The following is a 20,425-nucleotide window of genomic DNA, read 5'->3' on the forward strand; positions in this document are numbered from 1 at the left end:
TTAAAAGGTACTGCACGGGCAACTTTTTAAAGTAGAGGATTGTGAGTATAAGGAACAACCTGCCAGAAGCAGTTGAGGCAGGTACAATAATAACATATAAACAGCATTTTGGATAAGTCAATGCAGAACTTGGAGGGATATGGGCTGAACTGAGGAAACTGAGACTAGAAGGGTGGTATGGATTTGTTGCGCCAAAGGGCCTGTAGTCATGCTGTATTATTCTACAAACAGTTCATTCAGTCCAGAGCATGACTCAATAAGCCCAATGATCCAAAACATCCTGGGGCAAGAAGTTTCACTTCAGCAGCATGAACGAACCATTACAATGCAAATATACCAGTGTGAACACAGCCTCGTCTCGTTCTATTTATTTCATTTTCCTGTTTTGCACTTAGTTACTTCCCTTTACTTATAAAACTAGCAAAGTATGTTCCTTTTATATTGAATTATTTTATTACCTTTACAAAACTCATTCGTATGGTGCACATCTTAGTTAGTTCATAAACCGCTTCAAAGCCATGGTTTACTGACTGGGCCAAAAGCTGGGCAAACTCTTGATTGTTGAAGATCTTCAAACTGCATCCACTGGGGATCTTGCAGACAGTTGTTGGATGGAATCCATGATGGTAGTTGCAGTTTCGACTTTGTACAAAAATACTACTGTCGCTTAAGCATTCAGCATAGACTTCTCCACCAACATAATAGAGATGAACACCTGAAAGCCAATAGATACAAGTTTGCTTTCTATAAAATACTGCCAATTATGTCCGATAAAAATATTTCAGTGATTGCAAAATGCTTTGATAGATGTTCAATAAAATTTACGATACATTTGGACTCCTCTAACCTATGACAATATGCAGAAACACATCTTCCAAAATATATTCAAGAATATTATATAGGCAAAATAATGACACAGGACATACAAATATTAATAAAGGTACATTATCTGATTTGATGCTTGGAGACAATCAGTATAATTTTAAGGAAATGTTATTATCTCTGAAGCCATGTGTTGTAAATAAATGGTGGAAGTAAAGATCCTATGGTACCACTTAGAAAGGAGCAGATGATCACCCTTTTATTCTTCTCATTTTTAATATATTTTAGCCCTACTAGCTTGTTAGTAGGAATAATGCTTGCTTTAAGGTCTTTGCCCAAAGCACTTAATGTAGGCACATGCACTAAGCTTAAAAAGTGACTAAACAAACAAAAAATGCCTTAACGTTCTCCGTTATTAAGTGAAAATTCTTTACATGGCAGTTACCTATCCTGATTCCCTCTTATGCATTTCCAAAAGGCAACACTAAAAGGTTCTACCATAAAGGCTTATTCTGGCCTATACGCTCTTTTCTGGTCAATCATTCCCATTTAAGTCAAAGTAGAAATAAAAAATTTCATGGCAGTTTTAGTTCCCTGGTCAACAATTACCCTCAGAAAACAGTGTAAGACTTGTCATTAATAATGTTGTGTAACCTGCCTGCATTACAGCTGTGGCTGTTTTTCAGGTAGGAACATCAGCTACTTGCTATTAATACACATAATTATTTCAATTACAAATTAGGTGACAAAATTTTAAACATTAATGGCAAATAAAGATATAAAAGTGAAACACAACCCTCACAAGGGCCATTTTCAGACTGCTACTCTAATTTAAACTCTTCCACCATTCCTGCATGTTGTTACTGCAAGCCATGTAATGGGAAGGCTGAGGGGCAGGTGGGATGGATAGTCAAGAGTGGGTAAGAATGGGAATTAGAATGGGAAGGAACTGGTAAGAGACTGAGCTGGGCAAAAGTGTACAAAATTTTGCCAATGTCCATTCTCTGTGGCACAGACACCTGCACTTGGTTCTTGTGAAATGGCAGAACTCAGCGAGATGTGATGCCAGCTCTTCAGCTAATGGCCCAAGAATTCACCATGTTTAAGGCAATCAGCAATCACTGGGACTGAAGAAAATTAGTTTTACTTTAGGTTGCAACTTGGATCCTCAACATTTTGAGTTTGATTTGCATCCTTTATTTCACCCAAAAATTAAAATTTTCCCTCATTTTAGTCCATCACTAACAATTAATGGTTATTGAGTTCAGTCAAACTTCTACCAGGCTCAGACTGATTTACTTAGACTCCACATTTTCCTTCCCTGGCAGCATCTCATCCAGAAAAAACAACTTTTATAAATGTACAACCAACCAATGTGATAAAGGACCACAAGGTCACCCAATCAGTAAGGCAAAAGGAATAAGTATATAAGAGGCTTGTATTGAGGAACACCAAGATCCATGGAATGCAGTACTAGGGAAGGCTATACATGATGGAAAGCCCAGAAACATCTAACCATGAGAACTTCAAAGTATACTGAAAGCTTAGACATGTTAAAGTGCCTTCCATTAGAACATTATAGAACATCAAAAATTATAGTGTTACGTACTCATGACACATGACACTGGTACCCTTGTCACGTGACTGGGGTTGAAGCTATACTTGGCTTGAGGTAATGGTCTTGTGATGGTGGAGTGACGTCATTTTCCCGCCAGTAGAGATCATGTGACAGGTTTTTTTTTCAGGTTATAAAAGGAAGACCCCACCCTGTGAGGGGGGGCAGTTCGTGGCTGGACTTGCCAAGTGGACTTCATGCCATTGCGTGATTTAATGTGATGACGCAGTTTAGTTGAAGGATGAAGTTTTTATCTAATGCCTAAAGTTTAAAAGGTCATTGCCAGCAGGTTCTTTACGATTCCGCTAATTCGAGAATCAGTGGAGAGTGAAGATCGGAGTTCGGGAGTTAAAGATCGAGGAGAATTGATTTCTACGGTGAAACGGGTTCGGCCTTTGTTTGATCCTTATTTGGAAGGATTTTGTTGACTATTCTCGTGTTAATCCCTGGGATTACCAGAAAGGATTGAGGATAGTGTGGAAGGAAAGGTCAGTGCCTTTAAGCCTTTCCGTTTCATAAATTCTTCGTGGGAAGTTTGATGCCGGGGATCGAAGCAAAACGACGTGAAAGAGAATTTAAATCGTCTTATAAAGTCTCTCCTTTTAAATGGACTGTGAGCATATCGAACTTTTGGCAATACCACTTTAAAGAACTGTTTGAGCTGCCGCACCACAGTTGATTTCCGGTTACGTTAGTGTTTGTTTACTTTTGGGGGGGGTTTGTTTTCTGTGTTTAATAAACGTGTTGTTTGTTATAAAAAACCCTTGCCGAACTCATATATTTATTGTTGCCTGAATACGTAACAATAGAGAGTCGTTAGGCTTTTTATATAACTGCCATCAGATGATCATCTGCAGTTCAACATCTTCAACTTGCACCACTGCTTACTATTACAGCACATCTGAACCCCACCTCTGCAGCTTGATTTACGTCTGCCTTTGCTATCATGCAATAGCTCCAGAATGTACTGAACAGATATGCCAAATGCAACTCATTTCTGAATCCAGCAGGCCAGGCAGCATCTATAAGGAGAAGCACTGTCGACGTTTCCGACCGAGACCCTTAATCAGGATCGGCCTGAAACATCGACAGTGCTTCTTCTTATAGATGCTGCCTGGCCTGCTGTGTTCCACCAGCATTTTATGTGTGTTTTTGAATTTCCAGCATCTGCAGATTTCCTCGTGTTTGCTCATTTCTGAATCTGCAGCTTCTAGTCAGCTTATATGAAAAAGACATATGTAGCAAAGTCTTAAACTTTACTTATTTCACTGCATGGTAATTTAAAAAAATTAATCCATTCTATGGGGACACTTAAGAAAGAATTCCTTTGATAGCAAATGACTCAATTGCAAGTACAGCTGACGGGTCGGATTGAGCACTATTCTTATTTAATATTGCAATTAATTTTTTTTACAGCATTTGGCATTTATACAGTGAAAGAACTTTTGATAAGCAGAGGCCTTGAAAGTGATATAGAAATCTATTTTTTTTTAAACAGAATGCTCAATGAATGAAACCAGTGTCTCCTTTCGTTCAAGCTACAATTTTACTCAAGGCTTCTGGAAGCTTATGTATGGGCTGCTGCAGACTTCCAGGAAGGAGCCCCATACTGTTTAGATTTTCACACTGCTTAAAACAAAATTTGAAGCCAAAAGCCTGAACAGAGAATGAAATAAATAGTTATATCCTCAAATCTTGATAGCAACCATGATTTTGTTTTTGAAAAGAAAAAGTTCAGTGGTTGCTCCAACCTGAATTTGGAAAACAAATGGTCACATTTATTTTGGATTTGTAAAAGTGAAGATTATGAAGTACATCTAAGAATGGGCTTTAGGTAACTGCAAAAGGTGTTATAGTATCTCCTGTATCTGGGATCAGAATACACTTTCAAACATGGGCTCCTGAACTTTTAATCATTAAGAATAACTGAAAAATGCTGTAGCAGTGATCTTTATCAGCAGAATGCCTTCAAAGCATTATTTGTTTTTTTTTTAAGTATAGCATCTTCATCTTCACAGTGCAGCATTCAATCCAAAGAAGGGATGTAAAATTGATCTGATGCATCAAATTCCGAGTCAAGTTGCCAAACTTTACCATAAAATGGGGAGTGTAAGATTACCTTTGCCAATGTGTCTCCTGGTGTTCTCAATAGTTGAGTTACGATTCACATTGGAAAGAAGACCGAGACAAAATCTATTCTTGTTATTCGAGGGATCAGTAAAACCATCAACCAGGACACTGGTAGAGGAGGCTTGGAAAGCTTCTCCCACGCGATTATTTAGCTCATAATAGACAATGGAGCACCAGTGTTTTGGTTCCTCATAAGCAACTGGTTGAACATCTGTAAGGAAGAAAATCTGCATTAATGTTTTTATGTATGGCCTCATGTGTAATGCCCAACTCCCACAAATTAAAGAATTTAACATAATACTATACCAGCCAACTCAACCTATTGCATCAACAGAACCACTGTCGTCTCTACCATCCCTCTAACTTCTTGGGAATTACTAAGGTCTACAAAGTTTAACTAGACCAGCTATTTTAAAGCTATTAGGACATTCACAGGACTTTGAAATCCTCTCTGCCGTCTACAAGATTTCAATCAAGCGGTATGTTCATTATTAGCGAATGGGACTTTAGTTGTACCCATTCATGAGGCATAACATCTAAACATACTTCATTTAGCTGTACTCACTCTTATAATTTATCCCAGTGTCCACGATATATGTGAACTACTGAATAAGTAAAGGATGAAACTTGATTCAGTGGTACCCCTACCAGTGCTCTCTACCTACCAGAAAACCTGGCAGAAAATTACCACTAAAACATCTCAAAATTGCCATATATTCCTCGACTTCATTGGATCAGTTTTGAAATTCCACACATAACTTCCTTATAACATTACTGTCACAACAGGCAATACAATTCAAGGGGAAGGCATTCCGTTTCCTTAAACAACAGTTGGTGACGCCACATATGGAATACTGTCTTCAATTCTGGGTCATGCTGCTATAGGAAGGGTGCTAGTAAGCTGGAAAGAGTGCGGAGGAGATTTATGAGGATATTGGAAGGGCTTGACGGAATTGAGGTATGGAGGGAAGTTGAGCAGGTAGGGACTTTTTTTTCACTGGACCATAGTAGAACAAGGGCTAATCTTATAAAGATGTACAAGTTGATGGGCATAGACAGAAGGAATGTGCACAATACTTTTCTCAAGGTTGGGGAATCAAGAACAGGTTAGGTTTAAGGTAAGAGGGGAGAGATTTAATACGAACCTGACGGGCAACTTTTTCACCGACAGTGGTCAGTAAATGGAATAAGCTGCTCGAGAAGTGACTGGAGGAGGTATATTAGCAGCATTTAAAAGGTATGTTAGATAGGTACATGGATAGAAAGGCTACAGGGATATGGGCCAAATGAACTAGCTTAGATGGGAAACTTGGTTGGCATGAACTGGTTGGGCTGAAGAGCCTGACTTTCCAAGGTGGCCTCATCCCAAAGAAAACAATGTAAACTTACATGGGGCAAAGTAACCAAATCAATGAATCTGTACAAATAAATAATTTATAATTGACCATACTTTTTTAAAACTTCATTTAAATATTCATTAGCATAAAGCTCAATTGGAATTCACTTTTTGTTCCTGCCCACTATTGCTGAATCACCAGTAGAACCCTTGCTGATATAATCCCTCAGCCTAGCTTAATTCGAGTGCCCTCATGTTTTACAAACTGAGATAAATAGTAGCAACCTGGAATTCTTTTACCTCAGCCCTACACTGAAAAAGGTCTTTATCCACAGTATCAGAATGAAATTAAGATATAAAGCATATAGCAAAAAATATCATCTTTAACCAACTGGCATATACCTACAAATACAAACAGACAGCCCTATGTGGCTCAAATTTTCCAGTTTACAATTTTAATATACTTAAGAAACAAAAGCTGTATTTTTTTTTCTACAATTCAAGTATTTTACCTGCTCTGTTGGATATATTTGGCGGAACTGTAGATACAAGAACATTTGATGTATCCATGGGTTGTGAGCCATCTTGTGTCATCTGATCATCCGGAGGCATATATGCAGGAGGTGGTGTATCAGCTGTAAACAGGCAAAATAGTAAGAACCAGGTAGTTACAAATCATTATATCAGCACAAACAGGATGTGTGATGTAGATGCACAAGTAGGAAACACTACAGGTACATAACATCATGACACTCCTTATGAACCTGAGGGAGGAAGGAAGAAGGAAGCAGTGAATATCTGTTAAAGAGATATATCAAATGGGGAAAGAGCAATAGGTGAAGCATATAGAGTTAGGGCCAGTACATGAAGTGCCTTACAGCTCAGCCACATGACTACAGTGCATCCTAGGTACAGTTAGATTAGTTTTACTACTAGCCAGTCAGATTTACATAGGGTGCCTTTCAGATGCCAGATACCCAAATGTGTTAAATTACATTTTGCCATAAGTGAAATAGTAGGCTGGGGGATAGATTTTAACAACTGTATTATGAAAGTGATTGAAAGAATTATAAAATTATTATAAATCACTAAATCAGCATCCTTAGAAAATGAATGCAGGCTAAGATTACCAGAATACAAACAATTAAATAGATTGCATTTCATTCACTGGAAGAACAGAAACCACAAATCAGAGGAGAGGTCTTCAACCAGCACAATGACTTTATTTCCCCTTCGGTTGGTGCTGCCTGACCTGCTCTGTCCAGAATACCTGTTATTTCAAGATTTCCAACATCTGCAGTTGGTTATTTTCAATACCACCATATGTTCACTTAAAATTGTGGTCAAGATAACCTTTTCACTTTTAAGTAAACAATGCTAAAGGATGATAAAGAGATAAATAACAGAAAACAACTAATATTTTTACACACATATTGTGATAATGTAGATTTTGTTGAGATTAACAAAGCATAGATAAAGCAATGGGTGGAAAGAGGCCCATCAAGTTGGACAAAATCTATGTACTTAATTACTGATATGACACTGAGGCTTTACAAGACATTGGTCAGAATGCACTTTAAGTATTGTGAGCAGTTTTGGGCCCCTTATGTATGGAGGGATATGCTGGCATTGAAGAGGGCGTACACGAGAATGATACCAGGAATGAAAGGATTAACGTATGAGGACTATTTGATGGCTCTGGGCCGGTACTCACTGGAGTTTAGAAGAATGATGGGAATATCTCATTTGAATATTGAAAGACCTAAGTAGAGAGGAAGTGGAGAGGACGTTTCCTCTAGTGGGAGAGTCTAGGACCAGAGGGAACAGCCTCAGAATACAAGGACATCCCTTTAGAACAGAGACAAGGAGGAATTTCTTTAGCCAGAGGGTAGTGAATCTATGGAATTCACTGTCACAGACAGCTTTATTGGCTGAACATTGGGTACACTTAAAGCAGAGGCTGATAGGTTCTTGACTTGGTAAGGATGTCAAAATTTACAAGGCAGGAGAGTGGGGTTGAGAGGATAATAAGTTAGCCACAATGGACTAGAGGAGCAGATTCGATGGGCTGAATAACAATTCTGCTTCTAGTGTTATGGTCTTACGAGTCTGCTAAGATTTTGTATTTCAAGAGCTGTAAATTTGGTTTTCAATTCTAATAGAACACTGATTTTAAAAAAGGGATGCCTTGAATTGAGCATCTTTGCTCTGTCCACTGTAATCCTGGATATTTTTTGAGCTGCACCTTGAAATTTTCATCTTGGAAAAATGGCGACTGATAGGGCCCCAAGGATACAAAACACCATAAGGAATAAAGTAATTTCTAACACTGCAAATTAATTCAAGATGGTGGAATGGAATTGAGGAAGTGATCAAGCGATACAAAGGAGGAAATCTATAACTACTATCTAGAACTTCTTCAAACAAAATTAAGTAACATCTTGGTCAGATAGTGGAGAAAAACAATAGGAAATTAGCTCATGTGGAAATTAGTTAAGGTCTTTGGGGTTTATACAATCTAAGATGGACACAGCGGTATTGTGTATATCCATTTAAGATAATAACTGGATAAAGATGATAGAAATAATAATGATACTTAACTTTAGCCTGTCAAGACTGTGGTTTAATTTACCACAACCTCTATTTATTCAAAGGTGTATTTAACTTTTTACAGGTCCATAACAAATGCATAAAATAAACTTTAAGCAAATCCATGATATAAAATAATTGCAAATGCAAAATTAAATAATGGGCTGCACATTAAACTCAGACAAGTGTAACATCTTAAGTATTATGATGCTTCCTATGTTCAATGTACTGTGTTAGTGTTGCATGACTGACAGCATGGCATTAGTTTCTTCAGTGAAATGAAAGGGTTGTAACATTGTAGTAATTCAAAATTCTACATTCATTAGTCTGAAACAATACTAAATGATCATGGATACTATTTTTATCCTAAACCTATCCAAATTTTAATTTGGAATATAGTATTTTACCTCTGCAACACATTCAAAATGCTGGAGGAACTCAGCAGGCCAGGCAGTATCTAGAAATCCAGCTCGGATTTCCAGCATCCACAGATTTTCTCATTAGTATTTTACCTGTTTTGTTCTTCCCAAAATCAATTTCAATGATGGAACTAGTATGACTGCAACCTTCATCAAATCAGTTTATTTTCATTACAATAGAAAAGTATTCAATGAATTGTACCTGATAAATTTGGTGTAACAATGAAATACCATGTCACATTTACAGAGAACAGACTTTTTTACAACAATGAATTCTAAGCATCCATTTACTGTTCTAAAAATGTTACTATTTCTGTGCTCAGGGTCAATCATCATCTTCTTTCCTCTGCATCTTCTAAAAAGGACAAGAGCTTCAAGACTACTTTTTTTTAAAAAAAAAATATCGTAGTCTGTTTCTGGAGAATTACTCCTAAATCAAAATGTACTGGTTTGAATAAGGTCTAGCTGACTGTTAACACAAATATGAAGGGTAATAACACTGTATTGTAGTTGAATGTTACTGCTCTTACCTGGCATCTGAAATGGGCTGCTTGGCCCAGAACTTGCTGGAGAATGAGGATACGTACTACTTCCAGGGGAGCTTGGATAGCTTCTATTGGGAGAGTTAGGGAATGGGTGGTTGTTTGGTTGCTGAAAGGAAACTGGAAAGGCAGCATTTTGTGGCATAGGAGGATCACTGTGTCCCAAATTACGAAACTGTGCAAGTAGACTATGCTGTGGGTTAAATTCACTGTGCCTCGGAACCAACACTGGAGGAAGAACTAGAAAGAAAATACAAATATTAAATATTTTACAAGAAAATGAAGCAAATACAAATTGAAAGATTGTAAAATACTCAAATAGCTTCTCTAAAACAACATCAGTTTTAAAACAAGCATGTAGCCAACACAATAAACGTAATTTCCACTACCCAAAGACTAGCAGTTCCATTAAACCAGGGGTTCCCAACCTTTTTTATGCAATGGACCAATACCATTAAGCAAGGGCTCTATGGACTCAAGGTTGGGACTCCCTGTGTTAAACCGAATTGAACAATGACACCGAGAGCACATTTGTAGGAAGATTAAAATGCCTTCAAGCTCATATTTCTGCTACAACACAGTTTACACTCCTACTGTACTATCCCTATCAGTATATCCTCACCACATACAACACTGAATGACCTTGAATTAATTTATTGTGTGGATCAGAGACTGAAGAATCTAGCAAAAACAGTATGACACAATTGAATTAACCTTTAAAACAACATTTTGGAACAATGTATCAACATTTCCTGTCACAACATTAAGAGATATCAGCCAACCTAGAAGGCTGAGCATGGGCTAATATTCTACTGATAAATGAGGTAAGATACGCCAGTAACACACGCCAGTCTTCATCGAGGCATCAGCAGTGGAAAGGGTAAGTAGTTTCAAGTTCCTGGGTGTCAACATGACTGAAAATCTATCCCAGGTCCAACATATTGATGCAATTACAAAGAAGGCATGGCAGTGGCTATGGTTCATTAGGAGTTTGAGGAGATCTGATACATCACCAAAGACTCTCACAAATTTCTGCAGGTGTACTGTGGAGAGCATTCTAGCAGGTTGCATCACTGTCTGGTATGGAAGGATTTATTGCACAGGATCAGAAAAAGTTGCAAATTCAGCCAGCTCCACTATGGTGATATCCATTATTAAGGACCTTCATCACTCAGGACATGCTCTCTTTGCAGAGCTCCCATCAAGGAGGTGGTACAGGAGCCTGAACAGCCTTCTTCACCTCCACCATCAGATTTCTGAATGGACAATGAACATTAACTCACTATTGTTTGTATTTTTTTGCTCTCTTTCCGTACTATTCAATTTATATAGATATACATTTTTTAATGTAACTTAGATTTTTACTGTTATGTATGGCAATACTGCTACCACAAAACAAATTACATGACATATGCCAGTGACGTTAAACCTACTTCTGATTCTGGCCTTTTAATTTAGAAATCTGCCAAGGAAAGAGCAGTTAGGAAGACAAAAGTAACAGCGTGATCGTATTTCAGATGCTACAATCTTGGTATTTGGGTGAAGAATGAATTAATCTCAAAGGAAGCTCCTAGTTGATCTCAAAACTTACACGTTGAACACATGATGACAATTAACATTCGACCACACTCCCAGACAACTTGGCTCCCCAAAAAGTTCTATTTCCTTTTGGAAAATCAAAATTTAAACACATGCAGGCAAGCTACACTAATTTTTGCTTGCAAATTCTCCAGTGGTTATCTTGTAAGGATTTTTTATTTTTAAAAATTACTGTGAATCATTTGCTGTATGGACTATATCATAACATACAAAATATTCCAAATACAGCATGTCATTCGTATGCTATACAACTTGAAAATGATGTTCTCCTCAAGGTTCCATTTCCTAAAGGATCTCCATGCCATGCCCCTACAGGTTTCAGAAGTGGGCATCCCATTGACAAGTAACTTCTAATAAACATACCAAAAATCAGGCAAATAGACAGGAGCTTGAAAGATCGCTCTCTCCTGTCCTTCTTTAATCTCTAATATTAAGGATCATATGGATTAAAATTCAGTATTTAATGACAGATTTTTTTCAACCATTACTTTACAAAATGCACATATTTACAAAATGCCATAATCACTTGAGGAAGGTTCATGCTGCTTTAGACAAACAGGATGCATTTAATCTTTGATTGCATGAAATTAGCTGACTGCTCACAATTAAAAAAGCTTCTTATCTGCTGCTCAACAAGACAGGATCCTTATTACATACTGTTGATTGCATTACTCAGTGAAACCATGTCATCCTTTGCCTATGAGTTTGTACAGAATCTTGATATTAGCTAACGAAGCTATCTGATGATCATCTCACCTACTGAAATCAATTGGCCTTTTCTCTACCATAGCAAAAAAATCAATATGGAGCTTGTGTATGAAAAGCAGCTGAAGTAATAAAGCATCAAGAGTAAGTCAGCAATACTGATTAATCACAAACAAGAGAAAATCTGAAGTTGCTGGAAATCTGAGCAACATACACAAAATGCTGGAAGAGCTCAGCAGGCCAGGCAGCATCTGGAAAAAGTACATTGACATTTTGGCCTGAAATCCTTCAGCAGGACCGGTTAATGATACTAACTTTTCACACCCTTCAGAAATAGAACCCCTCAATAGAATACACTCAATCCCACCATGACCACATTTCAAACTGACATAGAAACCATATCATATATTGAGTCTATGTTTCATATTTTCATGGGCAAGATAAACTGCTCATTAATTCATCAGGAGTTAATATGCATAGTCCACCTTGACAAAGATTACATCTCATGCGACCTTTACTCTTGCAATTACACTCATGGACATAACTAATTCTTTTGTTTATTTCTGAATTATTGGTTTACGTGTTGTCTAGATAATACATCATACGTGCAGACCTTCAAATTTCTCACTTTGACTTCATAACATCAATATAAAATTCACTACTGGCAAGAAGAGCTGGGAAAAATTAATAATTTGAGGTACATTACACAATTTATTCACTATGTTATACCTACAGAAATATTAATTATACATGATTTTAAGAAAATTGAAACTAGCACCAACTACAAGTATTATCATAGATCAACGGTAATTTTTTTAAACAAGAGGCTTTTTATGCATGACATTCATTTTCTGAATAGTGAAACTTATGAAATATATATTGGCGTAGATGAGGTGTTATCTTTAAGAACAAGGGGACATGCCCTGAAACTCAAAGTTGATACAGGTTTCCCCCGCTATTTGACGGTAGAACGTTCCTATGAAATGGTTCATAAGCTGGAATGTCGTAAAGTGAATAAACAATTACCATTTATTTATATGGGGAAAAATATGTGAGCATTCGCAGACCCAAAAAATAACCTACCAAATCATGACAAATAACACATAAAACCCAAAATAACAGTAACATATAGTAAAAGCAGAAATGATCTGATAAATACACAGCCTATATAAAGTAGGAATACTTTTCTGCAATCATTGCAGCACTGTCCACCGTAGTGAAAATCTCATGCAAGCGCTCTCAGCAGAAACACACAGTGCAAGCGCTCTCAGCAGAAGCACTCTTTCCAGTAACATTTAAGCCATGAAGCTACCAAATCATATGAAATAACACATAAAAATACATAGCCTATATAAAGCAGAAATAATGTATGTACAATGTAGTTTCACTTTCTGAAATCGGGAAGACAGTGAGAACACTGATGATGGTGTGTTAGGCTGAGTCATCGGAGGTTGGGGTGGTGGGACACTGAGGTGTCATCTCATCGTCGTCTGTCTCCATCAGGGCAGGCAGGTCATCTTCTTCTACGTCTGCCTGCCTCGATGTCGAAGGTCGAGTTTCATCGTCTGCTGTGGCTGATGTGGAAGGCTTGTAAAACGACAGTATGCTTGACTGCTTAGCCCTGCTCATTTTTCTATCATACAGTTCTTTGTAAGCACTCAAACCATCCTGCAAATATGCCCTAAACCTGTGTATCCTTTCAAAGTTAAAGTCATACTTTTCTGCAATCATTGCAGCAGCATTGTCAATCGCAGCGAAAATCTCATGCAATTGCTTCATGTTCAGTTCCTGGACGACTTCACTTTCGGGCTGTTCGCTACTGCGTTTGGTTTCAATTGTTATCCTTTCCTCTTCATCAGCTCTTTGTCTGTCAGTTCTTGGTCATGGGATGCCAAAACCTCTTCAACATCATCTTTGTCAACTTCCACAAACCCTTAGCCAAAATCACTATGACCTTACTTCGTTAACCACGATTGAAACACTTAATTATGTCTAGTTTTACGCTAAGTGTAACACCCTTACAGCGCTCTTTTAGGCTTTTCTGATACCTTAGAACTCAGCTTGCTAACGGATGCAAAAAATAAATTGACATAAAGCACAGATGCTCAGAGGCACATGTTTAAGCAATGCCGGCTAAAATGCAGTTCCAGGGGAGGAGCTTGGCTGCTCGGTGTGCGCTGCCTTTTTTCGTAACAGTGAAAACACCTTCTGTTAGCGAAAACAGGTAACTAATGTAGGTCTTTCATAACAGCGAGGTGTCGTAAAGCAAACGTTCGAAAAACGGGGGACACCTGTACAAAGGTTGCAACCAGCAGCACGCTGAAAGAATACCATTTGTTCGTTGCTACTACAAAATCAGGTCAGCTATTCTAAACATCTTTTGTTAAACTCTTCTTTCATTTTCATAATACCCCTCCAATTTGGCTGCCTCAATGAAAATATACACGGAACTTGTGTTTGAATAATCCAAACCACGTAAAGTGAACAGCAGTGATTCCCATGGAAAATAATTTCTCAGCTCCTGTCAGCCTGTACAAATACTTCTGAATTGTTGTCAGTTTGATATCCAGTCTGTTTTTCCAACTTCAGATACTCTAATTTTATGAATCCAATATACAACCTCAGAAATATGCATTTTAATCATCTACATGTAATGCCCTAGTTAAGATTTCTACTGGGATGCTCTGAGTTATTTTATTTGAGCAGTTTTCTGTAAAAGCAGTGTGTCTTGCTGGCGAGAGTGCTTTGGCATCAGCTAAAGATAAAGAGCCATGTTGTGTCAGGTAATCAGGAGTGGGAATGGCGTGGAACATTCTCGAGAGCTGGGTGGGAAGAGTTTTCTGAAGGACAGTAGTCTGATTGGGTCTATTGGTGGGAGGTGCGGAGAGAAGAGCACTAGGGAAGATGCCTGAAGGATCCCATCCAAATGGGAGGCCTGACTGCAAGGAGTGCTTCACAAGGCGGAGGATTCCAAGAAGGGATGTTCTACCGGTGGTTGGTGAGAATTCAGTACCATTAGTAAAGCTACGCCCAGCTTTTACAGAAATGCTTATGTGCACATTTAGACTGGTTTAACTGTATTAAGCCCTTTTATCTTCCTTTTCCTTTCCCTGTTAACTGTTTGATAAAGTTGAAAATTAGTAAGTTTACTTTCTTTATAATTTTATGCTGGTGTATGGTCTGTCATTTCTGGGCTACCATAGCTGTGTATGGGCAGTATTTACATAATATTCACTCAAATATGGGTCCTGCTGTTAAGAGGTTCCTTTATTCGGAACATCCTAACCATCCTGTGTGGTTGAACCCCAAATCATACTGACCCTAGACGTATATTACTTATGAAGGGCAGCCTTCTCACCGCCAAGTCATGTGGCTTTTAGCAGAGTCAGCTAATGAGCCAAGTTAGTGTACAAGCCCCAGTGAGAGGACTGTATACAGTTGCAAGAAAAAGTTTGTGAATCCTTTGCCTGTTTTTACCTGTTTTCTGCATTAATTACCACAAAATGTGGTCTGATCTTCAACTAAGTCACAACATTAGACAAACACAATCTGTCTAAACTAATTACACACAAACAATTGTACTTTTTCTCATCAATACTGAGTACACCATTTAAACACCACAGTTTATGTTCAAAAAAAGTGTGAAGCTCCTGAGTAATGCCTTCTACAAAAGCTATTTGGAGTCAAGTGTTCCAAATAGTGAGCTGTGAGTTGTAGAGGTGCCCTGCCCTATATAAAAGCCAAACAGGTAACTGATACAGCCTTCTGTTTTCCAGAAAGATCTGTTTATGTGCACCATGCCTCAATCAAAACAACTGTCAGAGGACCTTTAGAAGAATTGTAGAGATGCATGAAGCTGGAAAAGGCTACTAAAGTATCTCTAGAGACCTGAGTGTTCATCAGTCCATAGTAAAAGAAATTATCTACAAACGGAGGATATTTAATACTGTTGGTACTCCCCCTAGGAGTGGCAGTTTTGCAAAGATCACACCAAGAGCACAACGTGCAATACTGAAGGAGGTGATAAAGAACCCAAGGGTAACAACAAAAGACCTGCAGAAATCTCTAGAACTTGCTAAAATCTCTGTTCATGTGTCCACTATAAGAGAAAACACTGAATAAGGAGGGACACCATGGAGGAAACCACTGTTCTCCAAAATAAAGCATTGCTGCACATCTCAAGATTGCAAAAGACTACCTGGATGTTCCACAACGCTTCTGGAACAATGTTCTATGGACAGATGAGACAAAAGTTGAACTTTTTGGCAGAAGTGCACACCGATATGCTTGGAGGAAAAGGGGCACTGCACGCCAGCACCAAAATCTTATTCCAACTGTGAAACATGGTCAAAAGATCATCATGGTTTGGGACTGGTTTGCTGCCTCAGGGCCTGCACAGCTTGTAATCATTGAGAGAACAATGAATTCAAAATTGTATCAAGCCACTTTACAGAATAATGTCAGAGTAGCAGTCTGTCGCCTGAAGCTTAATAGAAGTTGGATGATGCAACAATGATCTGAAACACAAGAATAAATCAGCAAAAAAAAAGAAATTTGTGTTTTGGAATAGCCACGTCAGAGTCCAGACCTTAAGCCAATTGAGATGCTGTGGCATGACCTGAAGGCCGTTCATGCAAGGTATCCCAAAAATACTGATGAATTGAAGCAGATTGTGTACAGAGGAATGGTCTAAAGTTCCTTCTCATCGTTGTGCAAGACTGATCAGAAGCTGCAGGAAACTTTTGGTGGAGGTTATTACTGCTAAAGGAGGTTCTACCAGTTATTAAATACAAGGGTTCACATACTTTCTCCAGCCTGGACCGTGAATGATTAAACAATGTATTCCATAAAGACATGAAAAGTACAATTGTTTGTGTGTTATTAGTTTAGGCAGATTGTGTTTGCCTCTTATTGTGACTTAGATGAAGATCAGGCCACATTTTATGAGTAATTAATGCAGAAAACCAGGTAATTGCAAAGGAATCACAGACTTCCTCAAAAAGTCAATAACAACAATGTAGACTCTCTTTTTGAAATATGTGCTCACAACCAACAGCGATGTTTGATTTTTGGGTAATTATTACATCTTTCTCGGAAAAGATTCCAGTTCTTCCTGCCACCAATATTGAGTGGTGGGATGGAGATACATCTCTACCAAAGGTGGTGTAAAGTGTCTCTTCCCACCACTAGCCTGAAGCTCACTGTTGGGCAAAGTGGCACCTGCTTGGCCACCCAATCAACATCACATGAAGACATGGGAGCTGGTAGTGGATGGTCGCATGAGGAGCTGGTGCACATCACAAGTCCTAGTTATGTGAACACTGACGCCAGACAGGCAATCTCTGAGGACTACTGAGAGTGGCTGGGGTCACCCGTCTAGTAAAGACACTGCCCAGAAGAAGGCAATGGCAAACCACATTAGAAAAATCTGCCCAGAACAATTATGATCATGGAAAGACCACAATCGCCCACATTATATCACATAGTACCCAACAAATGAACCAATACTAAAATAATTGATTAATAATTAATTAAAATAATCTGCCTAATTTATTCCAATCAAACATAAATGGTAGTATACAATGGTCATATCGATTCACAAAACAAAAACAGCTGTGGGAACATATGTTGGAAAGATCATCAAATACGGCTAAATGAGCTAAACTAAAAGACAAAAAAGGGGAAACCACAATGTTGTGAGTATACTATAGACCTGCCGTCTGAGAGATTGAAGGCAAGCTCTTCACAAGTGAAACATTATGTGGGTTATAATAGTGGAAAAATTTTCACCATCAAAATATTGTCAGAAGAGATAGAAGGCACAGAATGACTGATCTGCATTTTAGCCAGTAAGCAACAAATTAAACAAGAGGGCTGGGGGTGGAGAAACTGCATGTAGGGAGTGCAAGGTGGAATGAATATATCAGTGAAGTAAACACTTGTGGCAAAGATCATGATTTGGTTATATTTAGCACAGTTACACCAATGGACAAAAATAGAGTAAAGGGTCTAAAATTGGGATATGATCGATTTTGTTTGGCAGATAAGTGATTTAGCAAAATTGGAGTGGAACCACTAACTTGAACAGTCAAAAAGCAGTATCAATGTTATAAACACAAGAGATTCTGCAGATGCTGGAGGAACTCAGCAGGAAGGACAACATCTATGGAAAGAAATAAAGAGTCGATGTTTCGGCCTGAAACCCTTCATCTGGGCTATCTATGTTGTCCTGCTTCATGTGGATCTTCAGGCTCTGTAGCATCATGTTTTTTTAAAATCTTGCATTCACCAAAAACCTTTCTTTAGTGTCCACTATCAACATTACTTTGAACAAGGCACTAAACGGTCGGCAGCAGGGTTGGTTCAGTGGCAGTATCTCCTACAAACCCAAAGTATATGCTAGTACCTGAAATATTACTGGCACAGCAGCAAATGTTCAACAACTAGAGACAACATAATTGACCGATTTATAAAAATTCATACAGAACTATTCGTTGATTCACAAAAGTGAACATTCCTCAAATTGAAGCTATGCATTGACCTTGTATTACAGAAAATAAACAGTCCAGTAATAAAGAATTATCCTCCAGTCTGTCCTCTGACATTATTAAGGATGTTTGTCTGTTGCCTTCTTGTTTCCTTGTATTCTAGCTAATAAAGCTCACTTTTTACCACTCACAATATTCACACTGATGACAAATATATCCAGACATGAACCTGTTTTCAGAGCCTGTAAGGCCCATAGTTTACTTCAAGATGAAGGGTTGGTAGTTTTGCTCCCATTGTGCAGACCCTTTGTCAAGCCCGTTTGAGTAATTACAATTTCCTGTATTCATGTCTTTATTAGATAATACAGCTGTCGATAAGTCATTGACCTCATGGCATTCTTCAGGCTTGAGAGATTGTGAATTCACTCTCTATATAGTGCACTCAATCAGCTGTGGTGCAGCATCTGTTATGGCAATTGAGGCCCCCACCAGAGCAGAAACTCATGTTACAGCTGCTGCATTTGAAGATGAGTTTAATTACATCCTGCGCCGATTTTTTTGTGGGTTCGCCTTCCCTGTGCATAGAAGTTTGTTTCTCTGCTACTTTGGAGGTCTTTGCAGGGCGTGCAATTCCACTGAATGAAATTCTGAGCAGCTGTCTTCCAGTTGTCCTTGTTAACATCTACGGTGCTTTTTATAGATGTCTTTGAAGCTTCTAAGAACACTTCTACCACACCCTCTTCATTAGCCTGAGAAGAGTCATGGCATGTTTCCCCCCAATTTTCAGCTAGAGAAAATAATATCAATCCAAGACTCAATAATCATCAAATCAACCAACAGCCAAGGCAATTCTGGTAGGCAAGTAGGGACACAAAATTGTAAGCCAGAATGTTTATAAACACTGTCCTGACGTTCCGAAGGGTCTTGGCATGAAACACTGAATGCTTATTTCTCTGCATAGATGCTGCCTGTTGTTCTGAATTTCTCCAGCATTTTGTGTGTGTTACAGGCAGAAAATTTATGTAGTAGTAAAGCCGAATGTCATGTTAATATCATGAAATTAATCCAACCAGTTATCTGCATATCACAAAAATGCCATGAATCCTTTTGAGTCTCTTCAGGTGATAGTGGTCAGACAGCTTTTTTTCCAAATCAAAATATGAAACCAAGTGAAGGGAGGCACAAGCAAAGCAGAGGAATGGAACCTTTTATAGATTCAGGCTGACTTATGTTGGTTACAACTTAAATGCTATGTTTGTACAAATTACACACGACATTGTGTACCTACATCTGTTTTTTGTAAAAGTCATGTGTAATGCCCTGGTTAAGATTTTTACTGCCATGCTATAGGTATTTCATTTTAGCACTTACGTAAGAGCAATCTGTTCTGCTTTTAGCATGTTGGGTTTGAGCTGAGAAGGGGCTTTGTTGTTCAACTTAGGAATATTGTGTCACCAATCAGGATGGTAGAATTGGAAGAAGGTTCTAGAGAACGCTGGGTGGAGAAGTCTTTGTGACGGACACTGGTGTGGGTCGAGGTCTATTTGGTGGGAGCTAGGAGAAGATGGAGAGAAGATGACTGAGGTTGCCGCCCCTGTTGCACAAGGTGCTTTCTGCAGACAAATAGCTTCAGGGACCAATACTCCCGTGGAGGAGTCCTTACATTTGAGATGGATTTCGAGCAACATTCGGAAGGTGATGTGTGCTTTCACACAGATTGAGGGTCCAGCGTGCAAGTTAAAGATAACTTCAAGATGAGCTTCAACTTACGTGCACATTTGACTGTTTATTAATTATGTTGGGCCCTTTTGTTTTTTGCTTTCTTTTCTTCAATAACTGGTTAACGTTCATAAATATACTTTCTTTATAATTGTATGCAGTATATGGCCTGTTATCTTTTGCCGATGGGCAATTGCATGGGGGCAGTAAATTGCACAGTATTCATGCAGATTAGAGTTCGGGTGGGCGGGACACCCCAACCTCACAGGTTTGGCGGGATCCAAGTCATATCGACCCTAGACATATGGAGTCTGAGAAAGGTGGCTTTCTCACCAGTGGCTGTTAGCAAGGGGCTAATGAGCCACATCTCTAGAAATGCCTAGTAAAAAGGGGTTTCGCAAAGAAATGCAGATTTTCAAATTTATCTTCGAGGTTTCTAGATTCTCAGTAAAAGTGAATTA

The 20,425-nt window shown here is 38.5% G+C and overlaps 1 protein-coding gene across 1 annotated transcript in view; it reads right to left on the bottom strand.

Moving 5' to 3' along the window:
* Nucleotides 1-20,425, bottom strand: part of smad1 (SMAD family member 1) — a 96,484-nt gene that overhangs the window by 13,704 nt on the left and 62,355 nt on the right. The window contains exons 3-6 of the mRNA XM_059965002.1: nt 9,442-9,693; nt 6,416-6,538; nt 4,557-4,778; nt 459-715 (exon numbers count right to left, since the gene is read on the bottom strand). Of these exons, the coding sequence (XP_059820985.1) occupies nt 459-715; nt 4,557-4,778; nt 6,416-6,538; nt 9,442-9,693 (854 nt within the window). The remainder of the gene's footprint in view (nt 1-458; nt 716-4,556; nt 4,779-6,415; nt 6,539-9,441; nt 9,694-20,425) is intronic.

This window comes from Hypanus sabinus, chromosome 3, assembly GCF_030144855.1.
Source record: "Hypanus sabinus isolate sHypSab1 chromosome 3, sHypSab1.hap1, whole genome shotgun sequence".
Lineage (NCBI taxonomy): Eukaryota > Metazoa > Chordata > Chondrichthyes > Myliobatiformes > Dasyatidae > Hypanus > Hypanus sabinus.